Source organism: Elaeis guineensis, chromosome 7 (assembly GCF_000442705.2).
Source record: "Elaeis guineensis isolate ETL-2024a chromosome 7, EG11, whole genome shotgun sequence".
NCBI classification, from domain to species: domain Eukaryota; kingdom Viridiplantae; phylum Streptophyta; class Magnoliopsida; order Arecales; family Arecaceae; genus Elaeis; species Elaeis guineensis.
Genome location: NC_025999.2, coordinates 84,057,122 through 84,082,509, shown reverse-complemented (window position 1 = coordinate 84,082,509; position 25,388 = coordinate 84,057,122). Strand labels below are relative to the sequence as shown.

The following is a 25,388-nucleotide window of genomic DNA, read 5'->3' as shown; positions in this document are numbered from 1 at the left end:
TCAAGTTAGGATGACAATGTATGCAATCTTAACCAATACTTGACCTGACACAACATTTGGTAGAGATCCTTCAGCAATACCCACTCATGGATGGACCCTTATGATTCATTGTGGCCCATTTGATCTGTAAGATGGTGATGTTGTAGGATTGAACTGTTGAGTGGCCCAGCTACCATGTCTAATATAATCTTTATAATAATTTAATGATTTATTTCCAAGATAAATGAAACTAGTATTGGAAAAAGCTTGTCGACTCATAACTTTCCTCAGAACTTCATGTGTATTATTTGTATGTATCATTGTACGTGCCCTTGAGCCTAAGGTGTATTGATTACCTTTTACAATTAATGCAATTATTTATCTTCAAAGGCAAAAAAAAATTCCAAATGCTATAAATCAATCATGACTGTTTGAATTAGATATGATACTGTGACCCACGTTCTAGTTCACAGATATCCATGTAAGACACCACAAATAGTTATCCCCATTTTATTCACTATTTATGTTAATCTTGGTGAGCAAAGCCCTAGATATTAATTAGGGAAGAGCATAACTGTAGACATGTCCCCAAAACTGGGGAATGCAGAGTCCATCATTCGGGCCAGGGAGCAAGGAGATAGCTTAATAACACTAACAACATCAAGCTAGATACATATCATACAATGGACTAGTTTATAATATTGATTCCATAAAGTGGGTTATGTATAAATGCTTGAACGTTAAATTTGACTCAATCCCGACCAGGTGAGTTTCGGAGCTAGTTGAAACAATTTAACTTGATGGAGAACTGTTCTGACTGGTTCGAATATCAAATCTTATATAAGGTTATGCGTAACCATACCGTGTTGACTAGTTGCGTCTCAGGCCATTTGCCTGGACTAGTCTATAGTTTGCATGGCTCCATAATCCTCTGCTGCTCAAGCTAGGCCTTGCATGCCAGATCCTGATACTTGAAGTGATACAAAAACCAAGACCTGCACTTGGTCCCATGTCACCTATGGTTGCAGACACTCTTGCCAACAAAAGACTAGATGAAAGTATATCTGATTTCTGGGTCTCTGGAGCTTGAATCTGATATTCTTGGTAGGTTTTCTGGCTTCATATTCCCCACCTAATAAACAGAAGTAGGAAAAGGAAGTATCTCTTGGAGCTGTTCCTACTGTTCCAGTCCGCAGTCCATAATTCAACTCACATTATGAAGGTCATGCTTTCGCACTTTTATAGTGTAAGATAAATGAGAATATGTAATCTGGTTTAGGGTCAGTGGTAAACCCATCATTGTTATCTCTCATTTCAGCCAACATATGCCCTCTTGCAAGAGTCCTTTATACCAGCTGAAAAGAGAAGTTGGGAGAAGAGATCAGATCTTCTTGGGGGGGAAATTCAAGAATCATTCCGCTTATGAATCCTCAATGAATGATATTTCTGATAACATTCACATTTTAGGGTTTCCTTTTCCCTTATGTTGACAGGTAAAAAGGCACAAAGTTACATGAACATCTCAACGAGCTTAGAAGTTGGAAGACTGGACATGTTTTTGATTCTCTTTTCTGTCACAAAGATTAATGATCAAGCTTTCATCATTGCTGCTCCAACCCCAACCCCTGCTGAACAACAAAAATATGAATGCACACGCATGAATGCCTTATTCTCAATTTTCACATAGTGATATTGTAGCAACCTCTAGCATGTGTTTTATTATGTCTGCAAACAGAAGCTAGTTGAGAGAAGCCCTTCATGATGATCAGAATGAAAAATATAACCTATTGAAAGTGGCAGACTTTTCATGAAGCATGGGCTCTTTATCAAAGAACTATATTAAATAGTCAGAAAACGATAATTAAACACACACACAAAATAAAAAAAAAAAAGACAGAATTATTCTCAATTTTTGCATAGGAAGTGATATTATAGAAACCTCTAGCATGAGTTTTACTATATCTAAAAACAGCAAGCTAGCAGACTGTAGCCCCTTAATAATGATCAGAATGAAGGACATGATCTGTTGAAAGTGGCAGCACTTTCATGAAGGATGGGCTCTTGATCGAAGAACCATACTAAATACTGTATCATGATCAATGCAAGGTAAATTAAATAGTTAGAGAAGATTATTGAAAACACACACACACACACAAAAGGAGAGAGAGCCAGAACTATCCTCAATTTTCGCATAGAAAGTGATATTTGAGCAACCGCTAGCATGAGTTCTGTTATATCTGAAAACAGCAATTTAGGCTAGAATAGCCCTTGATAATGATCAGAATGAAAGAAAATCTGTTGAAAGTGGCAGGACTTTTATGAAGCATGGGCTGTTCATCCAAGAACCTCATCAGATACTGTATCATGAAAATGCAAAGTAAATCAAATAGTTAGAAAAGATGGTTAACACAGACAAAAATGTGTACAATGGCAAAAGACAAACTACCAGACAAAACCAAGTTTTTACCATCATGAGGCCTGATGCAAAAAAAGGTATAAAGACACCCACCACCCTTATTAGGTAACAAGGCTTGGAAACCAAATATCTGAGTTTCAACATCAAGAATTCGGTAACATTCCTCCACGTAAAAACATGTTTTCACTTGAAGATGCCAATGCATTTCACTCCAGCAAAGTGGAACTGGTGTCACAGTCAAAAGGGCAAACTACTGTAGAAAATGGCAATTGTACAGATCAGGCACATCACTGATATCTAGTTATTCCCTATAAATGAATTCTCTTCAAGGTATCTGGTTAAACTTACATGCAAAAATTGTAAATCTTTGATAGGCATTTCAGTCTCGAGCTGGTGTCAGAAATTTCAGTCCAAGAATGAGAACTACATTTTCATCTATACAGACAAAATTGAGCAAGCATCACTGGGGAAGCTCTGAAATGGCCAAATGGGTTGAGTTGTCATGGTAACATATGTTCATAGATGCTCCATGAGCAAAGGCATGCTTCGCCACCTACTCTGAGGAAATTGATAAATCTCATTGAGACACAACTTAACTCCTGCTTGTAGGAACTCAATTTCTATAAAAGAACAAGTAATAAAAGTTGAACATCTGTAAGAGCATGTTAATTTTACAAACCATTAACATGTCAATCTTCCACAAGAACTAGCAGCATAGTATAACCATAAATTATGGTTAAAAGTACGAAGGAACAGCCGTGTGAGAAATCACCACAACAACCTGACAGAAATTGAACTTAATGACAATAGGTGACATGGTGAACATGCAAGGAGAGAGGCAAACTTATTATTGTCTGTGAGAGATCTTGAAACGACATTTTCAAAAGGGGAAACAACATTTTCCAAACACAATAATCTGAGATATATTATATCAGGTATCCACAGTGCTAACTGAATGGCAAACAGTGTACAATAAAAAACCGCCTCATCAATGACACAATCAAATTATGAGCTGATAGCAACAATTCCCAAAAGACTGTACTTGGCCATTAACTACCATTAACCATCAAAAAAACAAGTCACAAATTGATTTCAACAACCTTAAGTATATCCTATTTTTCTGCAAGTAAAGGACATTCCCTACTACTTTGTACCAATCACCTTATTAAATCAAAGCATGATTTGAAGACATCAAATTTCTACACAGATATCATAAACCCAGAAAGCATACCGCTTCCTAACAAAAAGAATTCATCCAAACATTAATGAACCGATCATATCAGTAATTCCATAGAGGATTGAATCCATTTTCAACATTGTTCATACAAAATCTTGCACACATCAGTGTCGATGCCTTAATGCGCATTAACTCCATTGTGCATACCCATTTTCTCGAAGTTTTATATTAAAGAAGAGATTTTGGAATTCCAGGAGAAAAAGGTATTCAAAACACCCAGTAATCATACCGGCCTACCAATTTCTGATACTGAACAAAGGTAAACTCGGGGGAAAAAGTTAAAAAAACGAGATTTCTACTCTCATTTTCACTCCAATACGACGGTGGCGCCGACCTCCTTGAGCTTGGCGGCGATGGCCTCGGCCTCCTCCTTAGTGACCCCCTTCTTGAGCACCACAGGGGTCTTTTCCACCAACTCCTTGGCCTCCTTGAGGCCAAGATCCGTGAAGGTCCGGACCTCCTTGATGACCTTGATCTTGGCCGCGGTATCGAACTTCTCCAACTTGATGTCGAACGCCGTCTTCTCCTTCACCTCTGCGGGGTTCATGGCCTCCGCCGCCAGCCTGGCCCCCGCCCCCGGGGTGGGCACACCGCCGGCAGGGATCCACTGTTGGAGCCCCAGTCTGAGGCGGAAAAGGATGGAGTAGTCGTCGCGCTCGGCCTTGGTGAGGGAGAGGAGCTCGTCGGCGATGCGCTCCAGCTTCTGGGTCCGGGCCTCGGCAGAGGCGCCGCCGCTTGCGGGGGCGGCGGAGGAGAGCGGCCGGGCGGCGGAGGGAAGGAGGAGGCGGAGGAAGGGACCGGGAGATATTTTGGTGGTTAGGAGGGACATTTTGGGAATTTCAATATTGGATTATCAAGGTCTCCGGTTTTCCGCCATGGAAAGAGAGATCAAGGCCAGCGAGGGAGAGAGCCCGCATAAGAGTTAGGGTTTCTTCGGTCTCCAGAGGTCCAGAGGGCGATCAGGGAAACGATTCCGAGTATAATGTCCCGCGGGAATAGAGTAGGCTAACTTGTAGCTGCAACTGCCTGAAATTAGTGCCGTTATAATGTTGGTTGTCCTGGCATCGATTCTTTAGGAAAGAGAGAGAGAGAGAGAGAGAGTAAATTAACGAAAAATATTCGATTAAATTTAAATTTAAAAATAAATTTTTATTTAAATTTTAAATAATTTTTTATTTAAAATATAATTTAAAAATAATTATCTAAATAAAATGAAATAATCTAATTATTCTTATAGTTATAAAGCAACACTGTACTAGTATAAAATAATACTGTATTATTATAAAATAATACTACACTATTATAAAATAATATTATATTATTATAAAATTATATTATATTATTATAAAATAATATTATATTTTTATAAAATAATATTACACTATGATAATATAATACTACCTTATTATAAAGGAATACCGTACTAATATAATACAATAAAGCAATACTACATTATTATAAAAGAATACCACACTAATATAATGTAATATTATTTTATTGTAAAGAAATACTGCACTAATATAATACAATAAAGTAATACTATATTATTATAAAGAAATACTGCACTAATATAATGTAATACTGTCTTATTGTAAAGGAAGACTGGACTATAATAATGTAATTCTACAAGTATAAGGATATAGGGGTATAAGAATAATTTCAGCCAAAATTAGATAGTTGTTTTTAATTTATGTTTGAAATGAATAGCTATTTTTACATAAAACTTATCTGGGGAGTTACTTTTAAATTGAAAGTAGAGCTAGAAATTTATCTCTAATTCTCTAAAAAATAAATAAATAAGTATAAATGAGAATTTATGAAGAAAAAATATGAAAAAAAATCTCTAAATGCAACTTCAATGGAAAGTCCATTCCGAGAGGCTATTTTAATTTATATCTATTGTATATTTGGACAAATAATTTTGCCCTTTCATGGTGATATTCCTCAACCTGTATTAGAACCACCTTGTGAGGATACCTATCCCATGTTGTCCATATACATTATTGCTTGAATACATATATATATATAATTATTTTATTTTAAAAAATATATTATTTGAATCACCCTAATATAATGCAGTGTGATAAGACTTAATTATGTTAAAAATTTTAAATTTTTTAAAAATTTTTATTTTTATCCGAAACTTCGATTTGTTGCAATTAGATCATCACATTTTTAGAATATTGTAATTTTTCTCTAGCTGCTATTTCCGTCTAATGTCCATGAGTCTGTGATGAAAATGATCACATACTGTCACGTGATATATAGTAGAAACTGATATGGCATGAGATATCTTATGTGGAATCTTTGTAAACTCTTTTTTTCTCATCCTCTCCGTATAGTTAGGATTTCTACTTCCCAGTTCATTTTTTCCCCTTTACCACTATCTCCTTTAAAATCTCACTACTTTTTATATCATCATCGGTACCTTTATATTTACTATCATCAACTCCAAAACCTCCATCATGACTATCATCTAAGTTGTGTTTGCTAATGTCCTGGACTCCTTCCTAAAAAACTAAAAGAGAAAGTGCAAATGGTGCAGATTTTAAAGAAGATAATGATGGATGAAAATAAAAAAAATAAAAAATAAAAATTTTAGCTAGAAAAAAAACCCTATTTAGACGAAGTAGATAAATTTTAATTAAAAAAATAAAAAAAAAACTTAGCGTTCTACGATAGCTTTCATTGAGTGTCATTTAATGACACATCATCATTTCTATCACGATCTTTCGACAGGAATAGTAATCAAGAAAAAAATTATAATATTTTAAAAATTTAATAATTTAATTATAATAAATTAAAATTTAAGATAAAAATAAAAATTTTAAAAAATTTTTAAATAACTAAGCGATAAAGTGGAGTCGGTACACTATGCAATTGGACGCAGCTGCAAATCACGAACCTTTATTATGTACCGCTATTGAGCCTCGAACAAATTTTCTCGCAAATAAAACCCAGAACCGACCATTCCATCGCCAACGGCTCGTCGATTCCGCAGCGCCCGTGTATTCCGACTACCCCAAAACATTAAATGTACAGGGCTCTCCAAACAAAATACCGTCCTTACATCTTGTGTCCCGACCCATCCCAAAGCCTTGACCCCATAAAAAAACTCCATCCCTCTCTCTCGAAAGCCATTCGAAGCGCTGGCCCGAGAGGAAGGACCGAAGCGCCCGAAAGCGAAACCCTAGAAAAAAAGGAGGCCATCCCCCCTTCTTTCTTGACCCCTTTCTCAAAAGATCTGTTGGAGCTCCCCTGTCCTTCTCCCTCTTCGCCTGTTCTTCTCCGTTTTTCTTTTCTTTTCGTTTTTTGGAATTTTTTTTTGGGGTATTTTCAGGGTGAAATGGATGGACTCCGAGGGTTTGGCTCTGATCGGTGCTAAAGATCGAACCTTCCGAGCTTTTGCTCGAACTGTGTTTTGACTGGTTTCTATCTAATGCCTCTTTTCTGTTCTGGAATTAGGGTTTCTTGTCCGGCTCTCCCACTGAGCTCCTAATCTCCCGCCCGCGCCCTTCCGGAAAGCCGGCTGTTCGGTAAGTTCTCTTGACCGGTAATCTTTCAGATTCATCGATTCCAGATCCTGTGTTAGGGTTTTGGGTTCTTTCCAGGCCATTTTTGTTTTGAGAACTAGGGCTTGTATTGAACCAACCATATATGGATGATGCTTTGAGTTTTCTATCGCATTTAATAGCCTGGATCCTTCTTTTATCTTGCTTCGAGCTGTCTAGGGCTTCGGGCTATTTATTGCAGGATTTGTGTCACTTGTGTTGTGTGCAAAATTCCCTTTTCATTTCAAAACACTCATTATGGATAAACTTAGTTGGTCTCGTGTTTCAAGTTTATCATGTTATTTGCTTTCAAGTTCTTTGGGTGATGCTTTATAAAATTATTAGATAGTTCCACGAAGGGATTATCCCCCTACCTCGTTTCTGTCCTTATTTTTTAAAAAATAAGAGTTGCTTTTTATAGTTTTAGAACTCCTGTGCAATATCAACGAATGCAAATGATGAACGTCATGGGCGGCTTTGATAAACTATTAATTTGTTGGTATTTAGATTTGCTTGAGCTATTGGTATAGTTCACTTACAGTATGTGAAACATTTTACTTGGATGATTAGGATTGTGAAGATAAACCTCAGTTTGGTTTTAAGCAGCTACAAAGGATGTCGTCACCGTATCCGGTTCTCAACAACAAACCCATTGATCAATGGAAGGTTACTGAATTAAAAGAAGAGCTTCGTAGAAGGAAGTTGCCTGTTAAGGGTCTGAAGGAGGACCTGGTGAAGCGGTTAGATGAAGCAGTTCGAAATGAGAATGAATCGACTAATGAAGAAGTGGATAATGGCCTTGATCCTGCTCCAGATCCTAAGGACAATGGTGATCAAGAGGAAGCAGATCTGCCAGCGGAAGCTCATACTGAATTTGTCGTAGATCAAGTTGAGAAAACTGACAATGATGCCACTATGGCTGACATGGATTGTGGCCCTCTGGATGTCAATCAAAGTGTCAAAGTTCAAGATGGGGATCCATTGCCTGTTATGGGATCAGATGCAGCAGCTGGGGAATCATCATTTAATGCAGCTTCCATGGAAGACAGTGTGGATGAAAGCAAAATAGTGACTCTTAATAACGATTCAAGTGGTCAAGAGTTGAGACATGACGAAAAGCACGAGGATTCAAAGCCTACCATGGACGATGTCAAGCTCAGCCCTTCAGAACCGAACAATCAGGTATCTGAGGTCAGCCCAGATTTAGGGTCCCAAGTAAAGTGTGAGTCAATTTCTATTGATTCTGTGTCAATTATTGAAAAAAATGAACTAAAGGATAATTTGAATGCTGACAATTTTCATTTAGAAGTTGTTAAACCGGAGATGGTGCAAACATCATCCAGCAATGATCCTCCCATTGGTGGTGATTTGCACCCCTTGGATGATGACAAAGAGCTGGTTAAGAACCAGGTCTCTTTGGAAGAAACCAATGCCAAATATGCTACACATATGGAACTTAGCAAGAAAGAAGATAGTGCAGATGGAGGTTCTCCAGAAAAATTAAATTTAGATAGGAGTTCTGGTGATGAATCGATGGAGGAGGATGTCTTGGAAAGTAAACATATTGAGTCCAATATTAAGTCTGATGAACTGGGAGAAAAAACTGAGGCCAGCAAAATGCATGCTGAAGAAAAGGAGACCAGTGTTGATGCTGTGGGGGGTGGGTCTGCTCTTGAAAAGAAGGATACTGTTGATGAGGAGGAGTTGGGGCCTACAGCTCTCGAGAAGAGAAAACTTGAAGGTACTCGTGAGTTTGCTTACATGCATGTGATTCTCGTCAATCTTAAGTTCTAGATTTTATCATTGGTTGTCTGTCATTTACCTTTTATAGGCAGATTCTCTTTTTTCTTTTGTATGGTATTATGTACTGTTCTTTTGATATTGTGATACCATATTGCTTATATTCGACCATAGAGTCGTAACTAGTGTACTGCAATTTTTGCATCAAAGAAACTTCTTTATTTTCTTATTGTCTTGCTAAATGACATGCAAAAGTGATGTAGAAAAGTGAATATTACATATTAGTTTTAAACTTAATTTCTGAAATAAAAGGCCTCCTCTGCTCCACTCAAAAACATCAATTTAGCAATCTAAGCACGTCCTGTGATGTCTGCCTATGCACATACATATTATGCTATATAAGATATTGTTAGCTGACTAGACTTGTGGAGCAACTCTCCAGGGAACAACTATCCTGATTCAATCCTTGAATCTCCCTTTTATTAGCTACCTTCTTTTTCTCACCTGCATGGTTATAGGAAATGCCCTCATCATCTCTAACCATATTTTATAAGCCCATGTCTATTAACACCTTTGGAATGTGAGTTGAATTAATTAATTATTTTATTTGAATATATGCTTGTTGTCAACATACATTTTCAGATCTTAAAGGTGTAGAAGTGTATAACTCTTTTTAGAACCAGCTTTTCTTCAGACACTGTTTGAGCTGAAACTCCAGCAACAAAATGAATAAGCATCTTACTGTCCAGGCTTTTCTTTGCTCTCTCCCACTTCATATTTGATCTTTCAATGTGATCTGAGACTTGCCCCTATCTTGTAAGTGTTTAGTTCTCCGTAAAGGGACTCCATCTTAAGTGGCTCTCCTCCTTATCTATTCTATTTATCTGTATATAGTTCTATTACTTTATTTTTCTTAACAATACCATAAAACTATTTGGACATCTTCATTGGACGAAAAAAATCCTGCAATAATCAAGCTCAATATAAATATTAAATCACAAAGAAATACATTATAAAAGGACTACAATAAATGACGTGCATAAGAATTTTGTGGAACAAGATGGGTTATGGTTTTACTTCTCTTTACCTTTTTTTTTTTCTTTTATGATTAAAAAAGAAAATTTGATAGATACACAGATATACGTATATTGTGTGCTTATTTGTTTATTTATGCTTGCGAGTATGCATATACATGGTTGTATATGTATGCATATAATATGGTCAGTGTTGGGTTTTTGGCTATGGATCTACCTAAACCCAAACCTGACACCCAATAAGACTTAGGGTGTAATTTTAGAATCCAAATCCAATCCAGTATCTTATTAGGTTTTTTTTTTTTTAAAAAAAAAAACCCAAACCCTACGTTTTGGATTGATTTCAGATCAGATTAGTGGGTTGTTGGCCTCCATTAAAATCCCTATCAATGACCCAGGTGGTTCTTTAAGGATTGCCCAGTTTTTAAATTGGTGCTGAAGGATTATTTTACCCTCCATCATATACCACCAATTCTTGTACTTATCTCCTTCCATTATGTTCACTGACAACTAGACCGTATGAGTATTCATATGTCTGTTGAATATACATAAAGCATCTTTTGCACCTGTTCTGTTAATGTGGTCACCCGTGTTAGAAACTGATACATCTCTCTAAAGCCTTGCTGATCATATGTGGAGATGTTAGGTTTAGTTAACAAACTATACATAGCTTTGGTTATGCCAGAAGAGAAGCTGGTTAGATGTGGAATGGACTCTGTAATGCACTCTAGGAGGTTACTGGTTTCTTTAACTTGTTCTGGTGACATTCTTTAAATTCTTAGTTCTTGAGTGTTTTAATGTTTGGTGCATTATTTCCTCTCATATGGAAAGAGAGGAGATTTCTTTTCTTCATTGCAAACCTTTTACTTAAATTTATTTTTGCTGGTTGCCAATATCAGAAATGTGGTGGCACTTGCTAATTCTGATGTTGGCTATCCTTTTCTTTCATCAAGTGGAATATGTTGAGTGCCCTAATCATTATTTTATTTCCAATTAACATCATCACTGATATATTAATGACATCTTTTCTTAAGGTTAGGATCTAGAAATTTATAGGTAAATTGCCGGAAGCAGCGAACTGATTGCGGCTAATTGTTTGATTATTCTAATGTAGCTAGGAGGTCAATGTTGGATTATATCTACTCTAAGGGATGCTGGATGGACTTTGGATATGTTGATGAGAAAATCAAACATCTTTTGGGGATTCATTGCATTCCAATTATAGAATCAGAAAATCTGTCATTCATTTGTAATCATGCTTTCCTATTTGTCTGCATTGTATCAATAAACAAAGCTTCTTGTTCATGTTCGAGGTGACTGTATCTTTTTAGGTGGGTTAAACTTGCAATGGACTTTGTATAAATAAACAAACTGCATTTTGTGATTTACAATGTGCCTGTTTTCTCAAAATAAAATTTGATTTCAAGTTCCTCTGTAGAATGAGAACATTCGAGTGATAATGCATGAGTGACTGAAGTTGAAGGCAAAACATCATTACAGGGTTTATGAAAGTGTGGCTCCTTGGAGCTTTTTTTGGAGGCCTGTTTCTGTCTCTAAAGTGTGAATATTGTTGTTATGGTTGCTCTTACTTTCATTCATGTTAGGAGGCATGTCAATGAGCTGATAAATATGACTAGAGATTTTATGACAAATATATTTGCTATGACTTGAACTCAAGTTAGAATGAATGTCATTGTGCTGACAAATATGACAAGAGGTTTTATGTTAAGAACACTGCCTTATACCCATTGGTTATCAGGAGCCTCATATGTCAATGACACATTTTTTTTTTTTTTTTTTGATTCTGAGAGAAAGGGAGGGAGACCTGCATTTACTATAAGGGTATGCTTGGTTGGGGGTAGTTGGCCTCTAGAATGGGAGTGGGAATGAGTGACTCCTATTTCAGCCGTTTGGTTGGGGAGAGTTGCATTCCCACTTCGATTCCTAGGGGGACTGGGAATGTCCCAATCTTCTAAAATCCAATCCCTACTTCCCCCTAATATTCAAGTCCCATTCCAGTTTCGATTACAGTCATCGGAGGATATAGCTATTCCGATTCCGATTCCGATTCCCATTCCAATCCATTCTGATTCCAATTTCGATTCCAATCACGAACCAAATGCACCCTAACTATTTAGGTATAAATACTTGCAGATACAACACCTAGTTAATGTCAATGACCCATCATTGCTTTTTGGTATTTTAGAAATTTAAACCAAAGTTTTGATTTTAGTTATATTCCAACTCTAGATATATATGATGCAACTGCCATGTGCTCTACTATTTTCATCTGAATAAGTTTGTGCCTTTTTTATCCTCAGTAGCTGGAATTTCTCTCAAACTGCTCTATCTTTCTGTTATTCCATTCTCCAGAATTTCTTATTAAATTATAACACAAAAATGCCCTGTCCCTTGTTAGGCATCTATCTGCTTAACTTTGGAAACCATAGAAATGGAAACTGCTTATTGTAAATTTCTTCAAATGGCTTTTTGACAGGAAACCACCCTTCCCCATAACCATTTATTCACACAAAGCCCTTCTAAATCAGTGTAGTTTTTTATTTTCTAGATGGATCACATCTTCTATGGAATCTAGGTAAAGCTTCCTCTCAAGTCCATGGAATGTTGCACACAATAACTATAACTTGTTCATACTATGACATGCTTTGTCATTACTGGTGTTATGCCTTGTCGTCACTCAATAAAAAACTGATGGTTAAGTAGCATTTGATGAGTCCATTGGAGCTATTATTTAACTCCTTCTAGCAACACTTGGTGGCTTTGCTGTGAACCAGGTCAGTGTCCGATTGCTTTTAGGAGTCACCCACCAATGTGAGATAGCTAACAGTTAGTGGTCAGAATGGATTTCATGTTTGTTTTTGCATTATGAGCAGCTTGTTCTCAATTGCTTTGTAGTTTTTCTGAGGGTGGGTAAAGATACTTTCGTACAAGCCTTATACAGCTGGATCTCCATAAGCTAATAAATTGACCTAACCATAAATTATATCATATTAAGGGCATGTTTAGTGTTTCTTCTGCTTTTCTTAAAGTTTATAGAAGAAGCCAGAAGCTAGGTTTTCGAGCTTCTTCTAAAAGCACTTCTGCAACTTTTCTCTTATTGAAGAAGCACTTCTTGACACTATTACTGAACACCTTTTTCTTTTAAGGAATTTTTGCTTTAGAAGTTACGAAAGCACTTCTTTTGAGCAACACCAAACACATCCTAGGATTCTCTATGATTTTGTCCGGTATATCTGGATTACTGTCTGTTCTTCCATTCCCTTGAATTTAGCTGTCAATAAATTGAATTCTTCCCTGTAATTGAGTGGTTGAAAAAAGATTGATTTCTACTTGTTTTTCTTCATGCACTTAGATGATAATTAGATAATATTGTTTCTGTGGAGGCAAATGCCTTCGCCAGGGCCAAAATGGGGACTTAAAACACCAAGTTACATGAGTAGCAAAATTCACGTGACAAGAGGTTATTAAGAGATGCAATGATTTAGATAATGGGATAATTTGTCGGCAGTTGTGATATTTTGTATTTGAACTGGCAGTGAACCTCAGATGCATGTGAATGATGTAGGATGATTCTATGTTTTTTAAGATGAATTTTTCATATGTTAATTATTGATGATGATATGGGCAGATGTTGCCCTTTGGGACTTTGGAATTAATGTCTACACAATTTAGTAGATTTCATAACATTTAACTTTTGCTGTACTCTTGATATCCATTCTTCTTAATGTATTTACTTGATCTGTAAATTTCAAAACAAAGTGTGACAGTAGAATTAATAGCAAGATAGACCTCACCTTTGCACTGATCTGGCTACCTCCAGAATACAATCATGAAGGCCCTGTAGTTGTATATGCAATCTAGTAAACGTAAGTGTAGCAAGAGATGTTAGAGTAATATGTATGGTAACTACGTATCCGATGACTCGCATTCTTATCTTGATAAACTGAACTTGTTCTTGCTGACCGGCCTTGAATGTGGAGCACTAAAGTGACAGAATTAGGTTTTTTTTTGCTGATTCATGTAGTAATAATTGTCAAATTGTTTCCAGTAGTAATGATTTTGCTTTCTCTCTTTTATCTTAATTTCAAAAATATGTATGGTCAGTTACATTTGCCCATAGTACTGTGGTTTGCAACTCCACTGAATCTTTTATAATTAATCCCTTTTGTTGATAAGCTCGCATAAATTGTATGTACAAAGATAATAATAAATCTTTTATCTCATTCTTTGATACACTTCTGTTAATGCACTTTTTTTCTCAAGTAGTTGCATGGTGAGATTTCAAGGTACTGTAGTCCTAAGTGTTATAGTTTCCCGTTTTATTGGATCAAGCAAACTATGGAATTCTCAGTCTTCTTTATTAATCTATCTGGATAGATGCTGAAGCTGTTGGGAGCAATGAGCCAATAAAGCGGCAACGTCGGTGGAATTCAGAGAACATCAAAGTTCCAGAACGGCAAACATCTAATCTCAGCACTTCAAGTGCACACAAGGATGCAGTTCAACCTACTAAGCGTACATTCAGCAGGTCTGACTCAACACTCAGTGGAGATTCCCCGAAGGAGCGTATTGGTAATATATCAAGAATTTTAGATCCTTTTGGGTTTTAGATGATTATATGCAGCTGGAAGGACTAATTTTCGTGTTTATGTTGCAGTGCCACCATCACAGAAACCTGCCACAACTTCCCTGAGAATAGATCGTTTTTTGCGTCCCTTCACTCTGAAAGCTGTTCAGGAGCTGCTTGCAAAAACTGGAACCGTCTGCAGTTTCTGGATGGACCAAATCAAGACGCACTGCTATGTAACTGTATGTTTTTCTGGACTCTTTTTACCCTCTTTTCCTTTTAATTTACATTCTTTGACTTGCTTGGGCAAAATGGTCTGTTACTGAATATTGCTCCAGCATAGTGGCATGAGAAAGATATTTCATTCACACCTGCATGGCACATATGATTAAGAGCCAACATACAAGCTGCAATCCATTTATCTGGGGATAGCGTAATGAATATTCAACATGGATGTTCCTTTTGTTGAAATATATATCATTTGTGCACATTTGAGTTTGCTATGTGACCATTTGGTTGCACATTTTTGATAATTGCAGATCTGCAAATATGCGACGTCAGATCTTTCTGAAAATTTTAATCCTTTTTGAAACTCTAGAAGTTTAATGATGGCAAAAAGGGAAAACTTTAGTCATCCTTGGTGTAATGGTGGTCGTGTTTCCTGCCATCTCCACCTCCCTGCGTCCAATATTACATCCTTGATGGGGGGGTTTCAGGGAGGGTTGTTGTAAGGTTCTCATCTGATGTAGCTTATAACACATTTTTCAACACGTGGAAAGTGATGTGCTTTACAAGTTTTTGCTACATTCAAGGATTCAGAACTGAAACGTTTTCTTAAACAAATGAATTGAGGTGAATCAAAAAAGTCATTCTAAGATGTATCTTTCAATGTAATCACTAAAACAGAACATAGGATAATCTGGATTTATTGCTTGTTTGTATTTTCTTTTGCATCAGCACCTAGTGATTTTTAAAAATTAAGTATTTAATTGATTTGCAGCATAATACTGTATGTTGATAAAGTGGTCGAATCAGGGAAAAGATTCAAACTGATGGGATTATTATTTTCGTTTTGTCGTTCATGGATTGGATCATGGAATGCTTCAATCTTATGAGTTTTTATTTCTCAAGTGACATAAAATTTGGTTATTGTTTGCAGTATTCATCTGTTGAGGAAGCTGTAGCAACTCGAAACGCTGTCTACAATCTCCAGTGGCCGCCTAATGGTGGTAAACTTCTAGTTGCCGAGTTTGTTGACCCTCAAGAAGTAAAGATGCATGTTGAGGCCCCACCACAATCACCTGGTCCCATCAGTCCTAGCCCCACGACGCCAAAGGCATCTCCCTTCCAGCAACCCCAGGCATCCCAACCGCCTCGTCAAAATGCCCTTAGGCAGCAGCTTCCTCCCCCACCACCCCTCCCTCCACCACCACCTCTATCTGATCCCCCTGTCAGGGAACGGCTTCCTCCACCACCTCCGCCAAAGAAACCCGAACCACCTGTTGTGACACTTGATGATCTCTTCAAGAAAACAAAAGCCAACCCAAGGATCTACTATCTACCCTTGTCTGAAGAACAGGTGGCAGCTAAACTTGCAGCACAGGGCAAAAGCATCAGAGAGTAGCAATTCCTCTTCATGTTTGATTCCTATATTAGTTGGTATGCGTATGAACTACCTCTTGTCGCTTGTCATGATGTCTTCGAATTCTAAGCAGGACATTGTTTTGGGTCATTTTTTGCAGAGATCAGGCATCTTGGTGAGCTTGGGTCCAGACTAATCATTCTCTTGTTGGCCTGAGGACTATCTTATCAGCAGGCGAACTTTTCTTCTATGTTTAGCAAATATAGGTTCTAGATTGACTGTCTGAACAGTTTGTGATACAAAATGGTTGTCCTTGAACTCCATAATGGAAGGTCACCTTGCTGGTTAGCCCAGCATGAGCCATTTTATTTGATGCTCGGTTTTCTTATACAGTGTTGTCTCTTGGACCCAAGCCGCTTCTTACTGCTAGTGTAGTTCTCCTTTGTTACAGCAGCTGCGGCACTAAAGGTATCCTTGTGGTAGACTTAATCCTTTACCTTGACTATCTTAAGAACTAGCAGGGAATGGACGAAGTTGATGCAGCATAAACTGTGGCTGTAAATTACTTAATTGGTAATTCTGATCCAATGTAGAGCATAAATGGGCGAGTTAACAAAAACAGTAGGTGGATCATGACCCTGAGTTACTGAAGCAAGGGCTAACCATAGATTTAGTCATCGATATCGGTTGCAGCAATCCTGTTTTGAATTTGTGCCTATGGAGTTTGCTAAGCTTATTGATGGTAGGCTGATTGTTAGATCCTATTTATTTTATGTTTTGGGGGCAAGCCAGCCATGTTAAGGTGGTATTATATAGCTCAATGTTTCCAATGCGATTGCAGGTCTTAGGGTCCGTTTGGGTGCCCAGATAAATTGCCCCATCCAAGATGGATCTGACCGGCATGGAAAATTGGGAATTTATTATTTCCCTTTTGAAAGATGACTTGCCCTAGTGATCGGAATTATTGCCCTCCTCTCTGTTTATGCTCCTCTCTTGATCGTCTGTTCTTTCCAAGCGTAACTTATGCGATGATCCAAAAGGTCTTTAATCTTTGAAATATGTAAAAAATAGGCCACTGCAACTGCTCTGCGGTACGTGCACGCTTGTGTTTCTGATCGTGCATGGCCATCGCTTTTGGGTTCTCACCATCTCAAGCCACGCCCACTTGCACCACCCCTACTATGCTGGACAACAGTGCATCTGAACCAACTGTGTTTTGACAAAACCGTGCCTCTGCTGTTGTACCAAAAATAAAACGGTGCCTCTACTGCGTCTAGGAGGGATTGCAAATGCCTCGCCTGAGGCACATACCGGAAGGTGTTCAAGCTCCATTGGATGGGATGACAGCCGGCAGGGCTTGATTTGGCTACACCTGAGTGAATCTTCGCTCAGATTCAGGAGAAATTATTGCCTGGGCGTGGTCCAGGTAGACCAGCCAAATCCCATGGTGGATAACACGTCACGTTAACCCTTGTCTTTCATGAATTCTCGATTGTGTGTTATCCACCGTGCATGTGTCCGAGTTTTGCGCTGGTCTACTTCGGCACGGTCTAGGCAATAATTTCTTCAGATTTAAAAAGTTTTAATTTGAATGATAAGATTGCACGTCAACGACTCAAGCTATTCAACATGATCTATTATTTTTAGACAACTTATATATTAAAAATTATATGATTTAAAAATCATTGGCCTATATATTGAGTGATAAAAAAAAAATAATAATTTAGATAGTACAAAACAATAATTTTTTTTAAAAAAAAAAATATTTGATGCATAAACTAGAAGTATCCAAATCATATGATTTTTCGTACATGACTCATTGAGAGGTAATGGATCCCTTCCAATGATCTGGATTATTAATGTCGAACCTCTATCGTCCAATTTAAATCATATGTGTGTGCATGCACGCATGCTGTGTGCGTATATGTATACATGCATATATTTGAAAAAATGCTCTGAAAAACTGTGCAACATCTTGTGCTGATACACAAGGTAGACGTATTCCACCGTTCTCCCAAAAAATCCCTGGACTTCTCACTAGTGAAGTTAGCCATAGTGCCAGTCCAACTCATTAAGGAATACGCTCTCGTGTAGATCCGATGTTCACAACTTGGCTGAATCTCAGTGGAGATATCCATCTATATTTGTATATGACAACTCGATGTATTATCTTGCAAATGTTGCATCTTATAATCTCAACTAAAATAAATTTTTTGCATGTCAGCCAACATGTATGGATAGATATACTGGCATGAATTTTTCTGATTCAATTTATTTTATCTTATTCAAATGTTTTTAGATACTAAATGCCAATATTAAATAATGTGCAGTCATTAATCTCAATTTTACCACATTGGCTGATATCTCAATATCTTGGTGGTCATATGTCACACCATCGTGTCTGTCAGCCTATATTTCCTAGTTCAAAGATTCCAGCCTTCCATATTGGCTCAGATAAATCACTCTGTTCATCTTGATATTAGCCACAGACCAAGATAAGCTGAGATTATCTAAAATAAGAAACCTAGCTCAATTCTTAGCAAGAATCAGCCAGTATGGCTGCCAACATACAACGAAGGTTGAGATCAAGAATAACTTTAAAGTGGTGTGTAAGGGTCAAGAAATATACGTGGCTTATTTATCCAACAAAATTAACACTTTGTTATCTTCTACCATCCTCTATTTTTGTGAAGTTCTTGGATAGCTAGCGTTAGGTCAAGGCACTTTGGTCGTCTAGGCAAAACACATAAAATGACCTTCTCCAAAAGGCACAACTCATTTCCTTAAAATATTTGCATTGCAATGTCTGGATAATTATGTTATATTACCATTAAATTTTGGTTTGTATGAACCATATGTTGAGTGTTTATGATGGTACCAACCCAGTTAATGATCGACATCCCTCAACCCATATGAATGTGCCTTGTGATTTTTAATTTTCGGGTACATATGTTGAATGTTTGTCCTTTTTTGAAAATTCGTCACCTAGACATGCATGAGGAACATCAACACTTGATTTGGAAATTACACGAATGTTGCATTTCAATTTTTTTTTAATAGAAGTATTTTATATTTTCAATGTTATACTTTGTTAATTTTATATGTACCACATAGTCATTCATTCTTTAGAAATGTAATATAAGATATTTAAATATATTATATTTAATAAAAATGAACTCACAAAATTCTATTTCTCACTCAAAATTAAATAAAGGATGCTATAAAATAACTAAAAATAAAAATATATTCTTCTAGTATACTTGTATGGTTTGGTATGCTACCATATTGATCACCTAACCATACATCATCCAATATGAAGACTCTGGATCTTGATCCTTGGCACAGGTAATCCAACCTGATATCAAAATCAGATCCACCTGGTTTGGGTTAGATAATTACCATAAAACTTCTTAACAAGACAGATTACCATATGGTGATAAAGAGAGTCAGGTGAGATTGATAAATTAAGCCTAGAATTGTCAGTCCAAATGGGAAGCAGGACGAGTCTGATCAACCTCTTTAATGAAGACCAACATCGTAATGATAATCTAATCATGCTTGGCTTTCTAAATGCCTGGTCAAGCTAGGAAGGTTAAAAGGAGGTTGATGGGCTCTGAGGAAATTTGACATGCCTAAATTTTTAACCCGGTCGACCAAGCGAACACATGTGAAGCAACTCCCCTGATGCAACAACGACAAAAAATAACAATTCTTCAGTTTTACATGCAAAGGAGGTTGTTCAATACATTTCCAATTCAAATTATGAAATTGCATTGGAAAGGTTAGCCACAGAACACCAATTCATTTTTAGGACACAGCTAAATTTAAATTGAATTGTATTCATACAACAAATTTTTCATACATCAAATAAGATGAACACACTCCCTAATATAACAACCGCAAATAGATCGCATGGGAAATAATAGGGAGGATCCAAGAGTCTGCAAACCTACTTATGAATATTTAGCCCACAGATTTGGAAAAACTACAATATCAGTCAACTCTCTAATAAAATTAGGAAATAAAATAAAAATAATATCTTTACTCTTGAATTCTACATCAAGCTTAAAACAGCCCCGAAAAAATTCATTCCGAGAGTAGGGGCAGCAAAACATATAATGAGGTACTAACCAGCTTGACACACCAGCCTTTTTTCTCTCTATCTTAACTACTGGGCTTCTGATGAGTAATGCCGGCTGAAAATAGCCTAGCCATCTTAAGTTTGATGGAGAACAGGAACAGCAACTGGATCGAGATGAAATTAGAAAGGTGATATATCAGTACACATCCTAGATGATATGAAGTCTGCATGGTTTGGGGGAATTTGTGGGTTCAAGAAACCCTACTGCATGTTCAATAATATCTCTCAGAAGATATGGTCAAGTTAGACATCAAAAGGAAAAAAAAAAAAATAGTAGGATTATTTTGCCCTCAGTCCGAATCAGATTCCTGAACAGCGGAGGCCCTGATGCTCCTGTGTCTGTAATTGTCTGCATCTTCGTCATTGTCATCTGCTTTCCTTTCATCTATGATGCCTGAAATGTTTTGTTCGGTTTTCATTAATTTTAGGCATCCCACAAGATAAATCATGCAAATGATCATCGAAGAAGGACAGCTACCTTTTCTTTTCAGAAGATTCTCTAAGGCTCTCATGGTGAAATCATCTTTGCTGCCAAGATCCTGAAACCCAATCAGCCTGTCGAAGGCAATGCCATTTCTGGGAGAATTGCCATTAAACGTGTTAGAGGACAATTCACCATATAAAGCCATTCAAAGTACCGGAAAAAAAAATGCAGAAAATTTGGTCCTCAACAGAGATGATAATGATTTAACCCTTGATACGTTAGAATCATAACAAGGACATGATAATATTGGATGAGAGATGAAGTCCACTTATTTAGAAGTTAAAGATGCTAAACAAAAAGCAAGAAGTGCTCTCACTTGAACAACATGACACAAGGCAGGGTTTTGACTGCTAATTTTGTCACAAAGAAGGGAGCATTCTGCATCAAGCACCAAAGCAGTTAGTCTCTCTTTTGCAACACAAAGGCAAAGGGTTAATGTAGACTAACTTCCGCATCCAGCTTGATGAACTTTGTATCAATGTGCAACGGTGCCAGAGCCTTTAAATGCTTGTCCATTATCCTGCAAGGGTCATTAAGACAACACTGTTGATGATTGAGCCAGAAATCATCTACATAAAAAGTTATATGAGAAAGCTTACTTGCAACGATAAAATTCATGGTGGTAGAAATGGCAAATCACTTTTTCACTACCAGTGACTTCCCCTAGAAAGTCCCCTTCAGTTATCTCCCTATACTCTCCATGACCTTGCCTTTTTAGGACTTCTCGCTTCTCAAACTCTTTCTGTTAATAAAGTGTTTTATAAATCCATATTCACTGAAAATCATATATTGCAAAAAAGGTACATGCATAACTTCCAAAAATAAGGAGGGAAGGGGGGGGGGGGGGTGTTATGGTCCTCAAGATTTACCTTAAGAGCTGCAATTCTCTCTGTGTGCAATTTTTCCAGCTCAGGGTCCTGACTTATAATTTAGGAAAGTTAGTTAATTAAAACATCAATTAATGATATAATTTTCATTGAGGATATTAATTATTGCATAGAGATTTAGACTGAATGCCATAAACTTACATCTATCAGTTCATCAAGATCAACCACGTCGTTGGTAGCTGGCTTTGCCTGGGTCTTCTCTTTGGCTAACAATTCCTACAAAATCAGTAAATTTCTTGTTCTCAATGAAATATGAAAATCACCAATCGTAAAGAACAAATGACAATAACAGCTAAAAACTTCAGTGTGAATCCATCTTATTCTCTATACCCAGAACATGATGATCCCAGAAATGGCAAGACGTCTATGCTAAAAAATTCTCAAAGCAAATCCTTGCCTAACAACCTAATACTTTTTTTCTTCCTACCCTACGAGCAGCTGTGATCTAGATGTATCTTGCATAGAATTGGCATAAAAAGTACAGGCTGTGATGACACATGAGAAGAGCTATAAGAGTAAAAGATTGTGATCTTGATGTCAGTGAGGAGGCACCAGGAACAGATGGTTGTAGTATACTTGTTTACAAAGTGGATGGTTTGTTGATAAGAATTAAACAAAAAGACATGGTGGATAAATCTCACTCCATTAAGAGAAGAATCATTTGGGCCTTTCAGTTCCCTGACCAGGTCTTTTCTGGGGAATTATAAATGCCCCTCAACCACATTTTTTGGCAGTTCAAATCCCCTGTTTCATCACTGTCTTAGATAGACCTAAGAGGAATATAATAACTTCAAGAATGTGTATTAATAGATAATACCGCCATTGCCAGGCCCAAGCCTAGATGAAAGGGTGGGGGTTGATATTAGGTTGAAAGCCAGTCAAGAAAACATGTCAAACTATAATGAAAAGGATCCAAAAGTTAATATGTATCCTAAACAGGTATTCTTGGCAAATGAGGATCCATAAAGCTGGCCCTATACAAGCCTTGATGGTCATGGTTATAGTATGCACAAATCCTTGTTTATTACATGATGAGGCATCACAACAGAAACAATTCACCTCAAATGCCAAGCATTTGATTATATATTATAGTGTTGATGATCATATTTTTAAATGTTAAGACTTCTAACTTATTATAGAAGATTAAAAACAGCAATAATATTAGACATGAATTGGATGGAATGCAGTCCATGTTGGTCATGATTTGAGTGCCCTGACACAACTTATGAACAATATATGATGATTAATAACTAAATAGCATACTGATCATTTTCTAAAATCTATTCATATCATAATCCAATTTCTATAAGCTGAAGCTACAGACGATACATAGAAGTTGAAAGGTATCTGTTAGGCCTTTTCACATCCTACAAATCTCTTTCATCGATGCCACAAGAACCATGGTTTTGGTTCTTTCACTGTTGACCAACAAGCCTTGCTGCCGAATCGAATACAGCACTAGACTGGTAATCTATAATAATTTCAAATCCAATATACAATGGTTTCCCAAGAGCATCCATTATGATACAGTTTTGACATTTTCTCTTCGGCCATCCACTTTAATAAGGCCTCAACTTTCTGGCTTGTGGATTGTATTATTCCACCCAGTTGTATCCGAGATATCAATAAGGTAGTTGTAAAAGACCTGCAATTTGAAGCCTCCAGCCCAAAAACTTCCCATTCAGTTTTTCAATGATGACATCTGGGATGAATTTTCTATCTTTATTTTGCATTTATAGATACTTTGTATAGAATGCCTTAGGTTTGTGAGTCTTGTTGGACTAATTTCTCTAGGGTAAATTTCTATAGGACTGATTGCTTAATAAATTCCTCTAGAACCGTCCTAATCAGATGGTAAAAGGAACATGCACATTGCATAGCACCAAAGTTAGCTTGAATCATGCTGAACGACCCAATTCAAGGCATACCGATCTAGACTGGTCTCGGTTACCAACATGGTTCGACCGATTGAAATGAATTATATCAGCCTTTCCTCCTCGAAGCCATTGTCCTGTTCAAAACCCTAGGTTGACATCACAGCGGGTGGCAGAAGAATCCAGATGACTCTCTCTCTCTCTCCCCCCCTCTCTCTTGGGGTCCTTGCTAGATCCAGAGCTCTCGAAGATCCTCAGAGGCCTTGGCCTCTCTCTCTCTGTCCCCTCCCCCCTTCTCTCTCTCCCCCTCTCCTTCCTATCCCCGCAATATAAAATGAGCAATCCATGTCTTCCCTGTCTACAAACACCAAATGCTGGAAATTTACAAGCATTCTCCCAAAAAAATTCCAAGCAAGCAATATACTAACACTTGAACTAGAAACCATTTAATCCAAAAAACGATGCTTAAATTATTGGAGTACCATAATATAGAAGATTGTAAACCACCAACTAGACTTAAAAATTTGCAAATTTTGATCCATTTTTGAATCCAAAGGCTCCAATTCTTATAAACCAACATTAACCAAAATTTCCTACCCGAACTTCTATACTAGTACATTCAATTCTATTCTTACTCTAGCATTCTCAAAATCAAAGTATAAAAAGGACATCAGCATCCTCGTTCTCAAATCTCAAATGCAGCCAATAGGCCCACTACATAGCATCCTGGCAATTTAATTTTCTTGTTTTCTTTCTCTTTTCAACCGCAGCCTTGCACATTAAACACAGAAATGACAATACCAGGATACCTCATCTAATTATAACACACCTATCACAAGGGAAAAATCGCATCTTTTGAAATACAAAAAACAAATAATCAAGAAATCCATCTAGAATTTTCAGTTCAGGAGCAACAGAGGAGTTCTTGCTGTATCACATTTCTTTCTCTCTCTCTCCTTGTTAATATTTCAAACTCCTGTACATAAACTCCTGCTGCTTTTTAAAAAATTTTGGGTGATCTTTGATCTCTCTTTCATAAAAAAAAAAGAAAAAGGAAGAAAGAAAAGAAATCCATCTAAATCAAGCTAAAAAATTAGAATTTTGCACAGCTGAGCCATGATAACTAAATCAATTACTTCGAAGTAAAACAACAAGGGAATTAATTGGTCATAAAACCATCAAAAGAAGGATATTTTTGGCGATAAAGACACGAGCTTTGTTCGCTCCTTTCAATAACGATAATAGGTGGACGCCTCGCGAAGATGGCATCAAAATAGGCAAAAAAAAAAAAAAAAACAGTGGATTTGACGGAAAAACAGCACCTTTTGGTAATCCCTGGCCGCCGCGGCCATCACATTCCCCAGCGCGAGGCCGGACAAGGTCGAGCGAACCGAATCGGGTTCCATCTCCCTCTCTCTCCCTTGCTCCCTAGCTTTCTTCGTGCAGGGTTCCGGACTAGAGGCTTCCGCCGTCGGACCTAAAGTCGCTTTTGGAGGAGAAAAAGAATATTAGACTACTGAAAAAAAATCGACCATGATGCATAAAAGTGGAGGAACATGAGAAATTCTTTGTGCACCGCGGGCGGTGCAGAAAATTCAATGCGGGGTACATCATTTTTTTTTTAATTGATTCACGTATTCAACACCTTTCAATACATATTTAAGATCAATGGGCCAATTTTTTATTTAAAAATTTTATATAATAAATATTTTTATTTTTTTAAAAATTTATAATATTCTATTATGATTTAAAATATTATAATATAAAAAAATATTTTTATTTAATTATTTTTTAATATATATTTAATAGTTACAGATCAATATTTTTTTGTTTAAAAATTTTGATTGATGAAAATATTTTTATTTTTTAAAAATT

General features: G+C 37.0%; 3 protein-coding genes across 5 annotated transcripts; 1 reads left to right on the top strand and 2 right to left on the bottom strand.

The window, feature by feature from the left end:
• Positions 1–3,674: 3,674 nt before the first annotated feature.
• Positions 3,675–4,608, bottom strand: LOC105048601 (uncharacterized). Its single transcript, XM_010927949.4, has one exon. It carries the CDS (start codon positions 4,459–4,461, stop codon positions 3,940–3,942), a length of 522 nt encoding a protein of 173 aa, XP_010926251.1. The 5' UTR covers positions 4,462–4,608; the 3' UTR covers positions 3,675–3,939.
• A 2,090-nt stretch (positions 4,609–6,698) lies between these two features.
• LOC105048600 (uncharacterized) lies at positions 6,699–16,500 on the top strand. Of its 3 annotated transcripts, XM_010927948.4 has the most exons (7): positions 6,700–7,168; positions 7,754–8,405; positions 8,493–8,924; positions 14,356–14,550; positions 14,636–14,787; positions 15,705–16,204; positions 16,288–16,500. In XM_010927948.4, the coding sequence occupies exons 2-6, from the start codon at positions 7,799–7,801 to the stop codon at positions 16,167–16,169; spliced, it is 1,851 nt and encodes a 616-aa protein (XP_010926250.1). In that variant the 5' UTR covers positions 6,700–7,168; positions 7,754–7,798; the 3' UTR covers positions 16,170–16,204; positions 16,288–16,500. The 3 variants fall into 3 exon arrangements, with proteins under 3 accessions (XP_073117402.1, XP_010926250.1, XP_010926248.1); XM_073261301.1 differs by having other exon boundaries at positions 6,699–7,168; positions 7,790–8,924; XM_010927946.4 differs by having other exon boundaries at positions 7,754–8,924.
• A 3,867-nt stretch (positions 16,501–20,367) lies between these two features.
• Positions 20,368–25,027, bottom strand: LOC105048599 (thioredoxin domain-containing protein PLP3A). The gene is made up of 8 exons (XM_010927945.4): positions 24,836–25,027; positions 21,781–21,855; positions 21,622–21,669; positions 21,352–21,494; positions 21,200–21,272; positions 21,069–21,130; positions 20,747–20,844; positions 20,368–20,662 (listed from the first exon to the last, which is right to left on the bottom strand). The coding sequence occupies exons 1-8, from the start codon at positions 24,917–24,919 to the stop codon at positions 20,559–20,561; spliced, it is 687 nt and encodes a 228-aa protein (XP_010926247.1). The 5' UTR covers positions 24,920–25,027; the 3' UTR covers positions 20,368–20,558.
• Between the last annotated feature and the right edge of the window lie 361 nt (positions 25,028–25,388).